Below are 12,232 nucleotides of genomic sequence, written 5' to 3' on the forward strand. Positions count from 1 at the left end.
TTTATTCTAATTTTTTTAAACTCTTAACTGAAACGAGACAGTACATACAGTACATTCTGGTTTGACTTCAGTACATGTGTTAGCTGTGCATTTGGAAAAAAATATATGCCATAGTACTGAAAAAAGCATATTCAGTCTTGTGGTAACAAGACTGAAATAAGCACATTTTGGAAAATGAATTGTACAAAAATTACCCAAACATATAAAAATTTTGTTCAATGAGAGTAAATTAGAACCAGTTATATAATTTTTATCTTTCAGAACAGCATGGCAAATCGAAAATTATTGCTTCAGGTGATTGGGAAACTTGCCTAAGTGGAAACCGTTGTTCAAGTGAAAACTAGTTTCATTGCTTTTAACAAGCAAAATAAAATGCTTGGAATTTGATTGGCTTTTCTCATGAATCAATTGCAGTGCCAAGTTTAGGTTGCTAAAATATGGAAAAATCTAAACATAATTCATTTTAGCACATATTGGGTCTTCCAGTTCTTACCACATTCCTTCTCAAATTTTGTTCTAAAGAGCCCTCTTAGAAACTTTAGGCAAAACTCTAGTGGATTTATTATTTGAATAAAATCCTCTGCAATGGTGTGACTTGTAGAAAAATTGGTGTTTTCTGTTTTTCTTCAGTAAAATATTCTAAGACCATTATTGATAAATCTAGTGAAATTATTTGAGAACAAATTATTTTCCATTTTCTTATTGAATTTAGTGTTTTATAACAGATTTTTGCTAAAGAAATTGAGTTGAGTTATAAAAGTTATGTTCTCAGTAGACTAGAGTGTTCTCTAAGCACTACTTGAAAAAAGTCATGATGAACGTTGCTGCTCACATTATTGGGCAATACATGTGAATCTATGCGGGTTTTATTGGATCATTATCATAGAGGTTTCCATAGTCAGACTTTAACTAAAAGAAGTATAAATTTTTTTTTTTTGTTTTTTTGGTTACATCCAGCGATGCTCAGGGGTTACTCCTGACTTTGCACTCAGGAATTACTCCTGGCAGTGCTTGGGGGACTCTATGGGGTGCTGGGGATCGAACCCGGGTTGGCTGCGTGCAAGGCAAATGCCCTACCTGCTGTGCTATTGCTTCAGCCCTGAAGAAGTATAAAAATTCTAAGGGATGAATATTTTTAGCATCCTAGTGTAATATTCCAAGTATTTTTGTAGATGAATTTAGATAAGTAACTAGCTACCTCATGTCTATTTGTATCTTTTACCAAGTTACTATCACATTTCTTCTCATCAGCATACTATTTTAAAATGAAGAAAGTGATTTTCCGTGTGTTCTCTTATTGAGGTTTTGAAACCAGTATCTTTAATTTTATCAATATTTATTTTTCTGGGACACAAATTTGGGATTTAGATAAGTATTGGAAACAAGTGATTTGTAGTTATTTTTGGAATATAGGCATTCTTCCACCCAGAACCCTCATTTTCCAGTAGCTAGGCAGTCACACCTAGAGACTGCCCCTGGCACTGTGTAATCTCTTCAACGGCCAACATCCAGAGACTATAAAATCAAGCTCCTGGAAGTTCATGGCCGCATTCGGCCGCAAGACATCTAATATCCTAGTTCTCTCTCTTGGAGAACCTGACAAGCTACCGAGAGTCTGTTGCCCACTTGGGAGAGCCTGGCAAGCTCCCTGTGGTATATTTATAGCCAAAATACAGTAACAGATATATACATACCTCTTGGAGAGCCCAGCAAGCTATCGAGAGTATCCTGCCTGCACGGCAGAGCCTGGCAAGCTACCCGTGGTGTGTTTGATATGCCAAAAACAGTAACGATAGGTCTCATTCTCCTGACCCTGAAAGAACCTCCAGTCATTGGGAAGGATGAGTAAGGAGAGGCTGCTAAAATCTCAGGGCTGAGTGTAATAGAGACATTACAGGTGCCTGCTCGATTAAATCGACGAACAACGGGATGACAGTGGTACAGTGATTTGGGTTTTGGTTACTCCTTAAAGGTTGAGTCATCAGTGCTCAGTCCTCATATGGATTGAGTGTGGGACCTTGAAACAAAGCTCTGTCTTTGATTTCTCTCTATAGACTTCGACCTATCAGTAATTTATTATTTTTTTCAGTAATTTATTATTTTTTGAAATAAGGAGGATTGCAGGTTTGGGTCAGAATTAAGAATGAGAATACTACTCGGTGTGTGTTTGTGTGTGTGTGTGTGTGTGTGTGTGTGTAAAGTGGAAATATAAATTAGCAGATTGGATATTGTATCCTTCAATTTAAAGAGTCTTTGTAAAAACTTTTCAGTAAGCTCTTCAGTACTTACAAATAGACCTTAAATAAGTAATTTGCATCACATTTATGATCTTTTATTAGGTCCCAACATATCTTTTTAGTCTCAGACTATTTCTAGATGGGTTTTTTTTTTCATTTGATGACTTTGCTTATAGCTAGATAGCTAGAATGCCCAGCAATTCTATTTTGTCATTTAGAATGCTGTTTGAATTTCATTAATCCTTATGAGTGAAGAGAGAAAAGTGCCATGGAAAGGAGACTGTTTAGTTGATGTTTTATGAACAAATTTCACATGTTTTTGCTTCTGTATGTTCATTTTAACCTGTCACCCAGTGTGCTTTATATTTAGTGAAAAAGTAATTTCTATTTATTTGTAGATGGGAACGTTTAGAGCACATGACGGTGAATATTTCCTGGAACCTATAATGAAGGCTGATGGGAGTGAACATGAAGATGATCACAACAAGCTACATCTTATATATAGACAGGAATTAAAGAACCAACATTTTCTACCATCTCACAAACCTTGTGATGTTTCAGGTAAATGATAAAGTGTAACTTCTTGATAAAATTATGATACAGTTGAAATATTTTTTATTAGTATTGATATAATTACTTGAATTTTGATTTGTTTTGTTTGGGAGCTATGCCTGGCAGTTCTCAGGGCACATGGAAAAGAATTCTCTCTTGCAGCAAAGGGGGTCACAGATAGTGAACTGGAGGGAACCACCATTTTCCAAGACAGACCACATGCCAGGCTACAAAAGATACCTCAGTAGAATCAGGAAGATAGAAATTGTATCAGCTGTCTTTTTAGATCACAATGCACTGAAGCTAGAAGTTAATTACACACAGAAACGGAGAATCAAATCAAACACCTGGAAATTTAACAACTCATTGATGAAGGAGTGAGTCAGAGAGGAAATAAAGGAAGAAATCAAAAGATACTTGGAAACAAATGAGTATGAAGACACAAGCTACCAGAACTTGTGGGAAACAGTTAAAGCAGTGTTACGGGGAAAATGTATAGCTCTGCAAGCATTTCTCAGGAAGGAAAAAAGGGCCTACATAAATAACATCACAGCTTAAGGTCTTAGAAATGACCAACAAAAGGAACCCAAACAAAGCAGAAGGAAAAAAATAATAAAACTTAGAGCAGAAATTAATGACATGGAAACTTAAAAAAAATTGAAAAATCAGTAAAACCAAGAGCTGGTTCTTTGAGAAAAATAAACAAGGTTGATAAACCACTAGCAAGACCCACAAAGAAAGAGAGAGAGAGAAAACTGAATGATAAACTGAATCAGAAATGAAAAGGGATACATCACAACAGAAAACAGAGAAATTCAAAAGATCATCAAAGATTACTTTGATAGCCTGTATGCCACAAAACAAGAGAACCTAGAGGAAATGGATAAATTTCTGGATTCCTATAACCTCCCAAGGCTGAGCCAAAATATATGGAATACTTGAATAAACCTATCTTCATAAAGGAAATTGAACAATAATCAAAAGTCTTCCCCCAAACAAAAGCTCAGGTCTACATGGAGTCACTAGTGAATTCTTCCAAATGTTTAAAGAGGACCTATTGCCAGTCATTTTCAAACGTTATCATGAAATTGAATAAACAGAAACACCTCCAAACAGTTTCTATGAGGCACCTATCATCCTAATACCAAAAGCAGACAGACACCACAAAAAAAAAATTGCAGATTGATATCACCGATGAATGCAGATGCAAATATTCAAAACAGAATATTAAAAAGTAGAATCCAACAATGGATGAAAAGGATCATACACTGTTACCAAGTGGGATTCATCCTGGGGATGTGAGGAGACTTTAACATTTGCAAGTCAAGCAACATAATTGATCATATCAATAAAAACCATATGATCATATCAATAGATGCAGAGAAAATATTTGACAAGATCCAGCACCAATTTATGATGAAAACTCCCAGCAATATGGGAATTGAAGAAACTTTCCTAAATATAGTCAAAGCCATGTACCACAAGTCCTTGGCAAGCATTCTCAATGGGGAAAAAAACTAAGATTGGGGATAAGACAAGGATGCCCACTCTCACCACTTCTCTTCAATATAATACTGGGAATTCTTGGCATAGCACTTAGGCAAGAAAAGATATTATGGACATCCAGATAGGAAAAGAGGGAATCAGACTCTCACTATTTGCAGATGACATGATTCTATACTTAGAGAACACTAAAACCTCTACCAAAAAGCTCCTAGAAATAATAGACTTATATAGTAAAGTCAGGCTATAAAATCAATACCCAAAAATCCAAAGCTTTCCTATATGTAAATACTGAGAGAGAAGAAAGTGATATGTAAAAAGCAATCTTGTTCACAATCATGCTAAGAAAATCAATACCTTGGAATTAGTTTACCTAAGGAAAGAAAGGACCTATACAAAGAAAACTACAAAATGCTACCTCAAGAAATAAAAGAGGACATGAGAGGATGGAAACACATCACCTGCTCATGGATTGGGAGAATTAGCATTGTCAAAATGGTAGTACTCCCTAAAGCATTATACAGATTCAGTGTGATCCCTAAAGGATACCTGTAGGATAACATGGGGTTTGTCCTTTTAGCTTTGCCACAGGGAACTTGGTTTACCTTAAAGCAATGTCCTTTCTGTATGGACACAGGAAGACAGTTAATATTATGCTTTGTAACTTGGGAGCTGATTGACTCCAATAATATTTACTCCTGGGCTTCTGCTTTCTCAACTTAGTTGCCCTTAGTTCCCAGCACCCCAAAATCAGGGTCCCAACAAGAAATGGAATGGACCCAGGGCAAGCTGTGAGCTACACTGGCATTGAAATAAGCCAGGCCAAACTGCCACAATACTCAACTATAAGTTGAGAGCATGGTCATAGACAAATGCTGTCATGATCCAAAAGTAACGACAAGACTAGGACCCTGCTGGGGTTAGGAAGACCAACCTGACCTGAGGACTGTGGTCTAGAAAATAGAGTGAGATGTTCTCAGAAAGAACCAAACTTTAAGTCTGATATATCTCTTACTGTGCTCATACAGAATGACATTGCTAGAAATATTAGAAGTAAATTTACTATAACTATTTAAGTGGATTATTAGCTGAGGAAGGAAGGAAGTGACACATCCTTGTTTGGATCCCACCCTTGAGCGGATCTCCTAGTAATCTGGAGTAATCTGCTTAGATGAGATTTTGTTAATCTCCTGGAGAAATGGTTTTATCCCTCTTTGTTGATTTGTTAATGTTCAACCCACCTTTGTGTCACCACCATATGTGATTGCTGTATAAACTAAGACTGTAAGGGGAGAAAGGACAGAGACAAGACAGAAGGGCAGAGGTAAGACAGAAGCAAGGAAAAGAGACAGAAGCTGAGAGAAGACACAGAAGCAGAGACAGAGGTCGGAAGAGACCAGAGGAGAGACTATAGAGACAGATACAGAGGTGGAGAGACAGACAGAAGAGAGCACAGTGACACACACAGAAGCAGAGCACAAGGAGGAGCCATCCAGATCCGGTTCATACACAGCAGCTTGAGAGCACCGAATTCAAGGAGAGAGAGAGAGAAAGAGAGAGAGAGAGAGAACCTGAGAGCCCTCAAACAACACCACACACATCACTTCACCCCCTCCCACGCGCTTGCGCTTTTATTTTTTACAGATACCCACGACATTCTTAAAAGAAATTGATCAAACACTCCTGAAATTCATACAAAACAACAAGCCCCCACGAATAGCTATAGCATTTCTGGGAAGAAATGATGGGAGGTATCAACTTCCCCAAACTCAAACTGTATTACAAAGCAGTAATGATTAAAACAGCATGATATTGAATCAAAGATAAAGCCACAGACTAATGGAATAGGGTTGAATATCCTTACACACTCTCAAATATATGATCATCTAATCTTTGATGAGGGAGTCACTGTCATCCCGTTGCTCATCGATTTGTTCGAGCAGGCACCAGTAACGTCTCTCATTGAGAGACTTATTGTTACTGTTTTTGGCATATTTAATACACACGGGTAGCTTGCCAGGCTCTCCTGCGCGGGCTCGATACTCTCGGTAGCTTGCGGGGCTCTCTGAGAGGGGCAGAGGAATCGAACTAGGGTTGGCCGCGTGAATGGCGAATGCCCAACCACTGTGCTATCGCTCCAGCCATTTGATGAGGGAGTAAGAAATATAAAGTGGAGGAAGGAAAGCCTTTTTAACAAATGGTGCTGGCAAAACTGGACAGCTACATGCAAAAAAATCGACTCAGACCTCTACCTAACAACTTTCAGAAAAGTCAATTCAAAATGCATTAAACACCTCAACATCAGACCAGAATCCATAAGGTACACTGAAGAAATGATAGGCAAAACCCTCCACGACATTGAAGCTAAAGGTATCTTCAAAGATGAAATGCCACTGACCAAGCAAGTGGAGACAGAAATAAACCAATGGGACTATCTTTTTTTTTAAAAAAAAATATTGAATAACTATGAGATAGTTACAAGCTTTTGTGTTTGGGTCACAATCACAATGATCAAACACCCATCTCCACCAGTGCACATTTCCCATTACCAGTATCCCTGGTATACCCCCACTTTCCCTCCCTTCCTCTGCCTCTATGACAGACAATATTCCCCATACTCTCTACTTTTGGGCATTATGGCTTGCAACACAGACACTGAGAAGTCATCATGTTTGGTTCATTATCTACTTTCGGCATGCATCTCCCATCCCAACTGGTTCCTCCAGCCATCGTTTTCTTAGTGATCCCTTCTCTATTCCAGCTGCCTTCTGCCCTCCTCTCATGAAGCAGGCTTCCAGCTATGGGGCAGTCCCCCTGGCCCTTGTGTCTGCTGTCCTTGGGTGTCAGCCTCATATTATGTCATTCTATATTCCACAAATGAGTGCAGTCCTCCTATGTCTGTCCCTCTCTTTCTGACTCATTTCACTTAGCATGGTACTCTCCATGTCTATCCATTTATAATCAAATTTCATGACTTCATCTCTCCTAACAGCTGCATAGTATTCCATTGTGTATATGTACCAAGGTTTCTTTAATCAGTCATTTGTTCTAGGGTACTTGGATTGTTTTCATATTTTGGCTATTGTGAACAGTGCTGCAATGAACACGTAGATACAGATGTCATTTCTACTGTGCTTTTTTGCACACTTGGGATATATTCCCACAAGTGCTCTTGCGGGGTCATATGGGAACTCAATTTCTAGTTTTTGAAGGTCTGTCCATATTGTTTTCCAGAAAGGCTGGACCAGTCGGCATTCCCACCAACAGTGAAAGAGCGTCCCTTTATCCCTACATCCATGCCAGCACTGGTTGCTTTTGTTCTTCTGAATATGTGCCAGTCTCTGTAGTGTGAGATGATATCTCATTGTTTTGATTTGCATCTCCCTGATGACTAGTGATGTGGAGCATTTTTTCATGTGCCTTTTGGCCATTTGTGTTTCTTTTTTGAGGAAACTTCTGTTCATTTCTTCCCCCCATTTTTTGATGGGGTTGGAGGGTTTTTTCTTATATAATTATACTAGTGTCTTGTATATCCTGGATATTAATCCCTTATCAGATGGGTACTGGGTAAATATTCTTTCCCATTCTGTGGCCTCTTTCTGTATTTTGGTCTGACTTTTGTGCCTTGCATTAGACAGAGGTCAGAGTTCACTTTTTTTTGCAGGTAGCTATCCAGTTTTCCCAGCACCACTTGTTGAAGAGGCTTTCCTTCTTCCATTTCACATTTCTTGCTCCTTTGTCAAAGATTAAGTGGCCATATATTTGAGGGCCAATGGGACTATCTTAAACTAAGAAGCTTCTGCACTTCAAAAGAAACAGTGACCAGAATAAAAAGACAGTCTACAGAATGGGAAAGGATATTCACCCAATACCCTTCTGATAAGAGGTTAATATCAAGGATATTCAAGGCACTGGTTGAACTCTACATGCAATCCCATCAGAAAATGGGGTGTTGAAATGAACAGAAACTTTCTCAAAGAAGAAATTTGAATGGAGAAAGGTACGTGAAAATATGCTTTTCATCGCTGATCATGAGAGAGATGCAGATCAAAACAACAATGAGATATCATCTTACACCACTGAGACTGCCACATATCTAAAAGAACGAAAGCAACTTGTGTTGGCATTGATGTGGGGAGAAAGGGACTCTTTCACTGCTGGTGGGAATGCTGACTGTTCCAGCTTTTTTGGAAAACAATATGGACGTTTTCTAAAAAAACTAGAAATTGAGCTCCCATTTGACACAGTAATACCACTACTGGGAATATATTCCGGAGATGTAAAAAATTACTCTAGAAATGACATCTGAACTTGTATTTTGTAAATAGAAACACTATTTTTGTTTCTATATACAAAATATAGAAACAAAATATAGTATTTTGTTTACTATATTTTATTATTTTTTACTATATTTTGTTATAAGTTAGTAATATTATATTACTACAATATTATATTTTGTTTCTGTATACAAAATATAGCAACAAAATATAGTATTCCATTGTGCAGATTTACCAAGATTCCTTAATCTGCACAATGGAATACTACGAACCTGTTAGAAAAGACAAAATCGTGAACTTTGCTTATAAGTGCATGGACATGGAGAGTATCATCCTAAGTGAAATGAGTCAGAAAGAGAGGGTCAGACATGGAATGACTGCACTCATTTGTGGAATATAGAATGACATAATAGAAAATTAACATCTGAGGATAGTAGAGATAAGGTCCAGGAAGATCTTGAAATCTGACCTCACATGCTTGGGGAAAAGGCAGCTGGGATAGAGAAGGGACCACTAAGTCAATGATGGTTGGAGGGATCTCTTAGGATGAAAGATGTGTATTAAAAGTAGACGATAAATAAAACATAATGGCCTCTCAGTACCTGTATTGCATACCACAGTGCCCCAAAGTAGAGAGTAAGAGGGAATATGCCTGCCACAGAGGTAGGGGGCTAGGAGGGGTGGAGGTGGTGGGAGGGATACTGGGAACATTGGTGGTGGAAAATGGAGACTGGTGGAGGGATGGGTACTTGAGCATTGCATGACTGAAATATAATCACGATAGTTTGCAAGTCTGAAAAAAATAAAAACAAAAAATATTTGTCTATTATTGTATAATGTTGAATTATTTTAAATATTCCTGTCCTTATATTTTGTATCTGAGTTTCTCTAGATTATGTTTTGCATACTCTCTAAGGACATCTCTGATAGTCTCTGTTTTGCAAGGTGGTTTTATATCAATTATACTTGTAGCAATTTATGAGAGGTGTATTTTTATCTTTTACATAAAATTTGGATTGCTGAAGGCATGATAGGTTAGAATCTAGGAATAAATACTTCTTCAAAGAATAAATTCATTGTTGTTATAAATTAAATTCCATAGATATCAATTATTATGGGCTAGTTTCTTATTTGTATCACTGTATCACTGTTATCCCATTGTTCGTCGCTTTACTTGAGCGGGCACCAGTAACGTCTCTATTACATTCAGCCCTGAGATTTTAGCAGCCTCTCCCTACTTGTCTTTCCCAGTAATTGGAGGCTCTTTAGGGTCAGGGGGATGAGACCTATCGTTACTATTTTGGCATATCAAATATGCCATGGGTAGCTTGCCAGGCTCTGCCGTGTGGATGGAATACTCTCAGTAGCTTGCTGGATATATACATATAGTAACAGATATATACATACCTCCAAGAGGTATGTATATATCTGTTACTATATTTGGGATATGAATACACTACGGGGACCTTGCCAGTCTCTCCCAGAGTGGGCAATAGACTCTCAGTAGCTTGTCTTGTTCTCCAAGAAGGAGAACTATGCTATAGATGTAGTGTGGCTACATTGTGGCCACACACTTCTGGGAGCTTGATTTTATAGTCTCTTGATGTTGGCCATTGATGGAATTACATGGCACCGGGGGCAATCTCTAGGTGTGACTGCCAGACACTTGAAAATGGGGAATCTGGGTGGAAGAGGCCCAGTCCCGATCCGGGCAGCCTGGGAGACTTTGGCCCTAGGTCCTGCACACCTGGCTTCCTCCGCAGGCTCCCCCATGCGTGAGGCTTGTCTGAATGTGTGGAGAGTGTCCCTGAGCATGGCCATGGCTGAGTTGGAGATCCTCAACTGTCGAGGCTTTGCTCAAGGTGGGGAGGGAAATGCAGCCCGTCCCCTCCCAGGGTCCCCGGTGAAGACAACCAGGCTCGGAGGCAAGAGACTGCGTCGCTCTCTTCTGGGAGCTTGATTTTGTAGTCTCTTGATGTTGGCCATTGATGGGATTACACAGCACACCGGGAGCAGTCTCTTGGTGTGACAGTCTAGCTATAGGAAAATGGGGGATCTGGGTGGAAGAGGCCCAGTCCTGATTTGTATTTGAAACTTTATTCTTCATAGAATGGCATACAATAGTATAGTGGTGAAAAGCACTTGCAGTTATCAACAAAGTAGAAAAGTTAGACAAAATAGTTGACTTAGAAGGGATTTATTTGAGATGGTGGGTGTATATAAACTATAGGTCTAAATGCTATGATGTTGTCTATTTGGAAACTTACTAATATGTAGGCTTAGAAGGTTTTTCCTAAGAAGGCATTTCTTAACTTTTAGTATTATAAGAATGACATTTGGAATAGTTCTTACTGGTCTATGGCCATGTTTCAAATCTTTTGAGATAATTGATACCTTTCTTAAAAGAGTTTGATTTTTATGGCTTCAAAGAAAATGCAAATGCATTTGGCTTCACCATAGAATTCTACAGAAGGAAACTTATATCATTATAATCTAACATTCAGCAGCAACTTGTTTAATGTGTTGTTTGACTTCTTAAAAAGAAAATCATCTAGTAGGGATGCTGAATGCATAAATGTTTCATGTAATGATATGCAGTATTTTGCATTCTCAGTGTTCATTATCAGAAAGAAAACGGATCAATACAATCTAGAGTCTTCTGTTTTAATTTTTTTACATTTATTACAAAAGCAGCTAAAAAAGAGCAGCTAGAGGGTTGTTAGATGTTTCTTATTTAAAGTGCATTTCCCTTCCACAGCATTTGTTCACAAAAATGTAAAATGTAGTATTCATCTTCTTTAGTTCTTAATTGACATAATATATTAAATCACTAAATTGGCAATTCTTTTTTTTTTATTGAATCACCGTGAAATACAGTTACAAGCTTTCATGTTTGAGTTTCAATCATACAATGATCAAAACACCCATACCTTCACCAGTGCACATTCTCCACCAGTGTCCCTAGTACACCCCCTCTTTCCAACCCCTGCCTCCATGGCAGACAATTTCCCACATACTCTCTCTCTACTTGAGGATTATGGTCTGCAATATATATACTGAGAGGTTATCATGTTTGGTCCTTTATCTACTTTCAGCACACATCTCCCATCCTGAACGATTCCTCCAACCATCATTGACTTAGTGATCCCTTCTCTATTCCAGCCGCCTTCTCCCCTAGCTCATAAAACAGGCTTCCAACTATGGGGCACATAAAATGGCAATTCTTAATAACCCAATTAGCAGCCAATTTATCTATCATTTTGTTAGTAAAAGTAGAGAGTTGCTAATGTAATTAGCAAAATATTACCTCAGATTTTTTCCCTCTTTGCTTCACTGTAATTCAGAAATACTTATAAGATTTTATATATGGCAAAGGTAAATGTTTATTCAGGAGAATATTTTAGATAGATAATGTAGTAAATGAGAAGTGACTATCCTTTTTTTTTATATTGATGGTTTTAATTCATTATAGCCCTAAAATATTACAATTCTTTGCGATTTCAGTCTTGGTGAATTAAATTGTCTTCAATATCAGTTTTCACTGTGTGCTCTGAGACCATGCATTTGTTATCCAAATCTAGACATTATTAATATCATAGTCCCAGGTAGGTATTAGATGTAATCTAAATAAAATCCAGTGGAAATGTCAAAATAAGTATAGTA

General features: G+C 38.0%; 1 protein-coding gene across 1 annotated transcript in view; it reads left to right on the top strand.

Moving 5' to 3' along the window:
* The window catches only part of ADAMTS20 (ADAM metallopeptidase with thrombospondin type 1 motif 20), a 249,176-nt gene that overhangs the window by 31,225 nt on the left and 205,719 nt on the right, over positions 1-12,232 (top strand). The window contains exon 3 of the mRNA XM_055143422.1: positions 2,636-2,798. Coding sequence (XP_054999397.1) covers positions 2,636-2,798 — 163 coding nt within the window. The remainder of the gene's footprint in view (positions 1-2,635; positions 2,799-12,232) is intronic.

Source organism: Sorex araneus, chromosome 6 (assembly GCF_027595985.1).
Source record: "Sorex araneus isolate mSorAra2 chromosome 6, mSorAra2.pri, whole genome shotgun sequence".
NCBI lineage: Eukaryota > Metazoa > Chordata > Mammalia > Eulipotyphla > Soricidae > Sorex > Sorex araneus.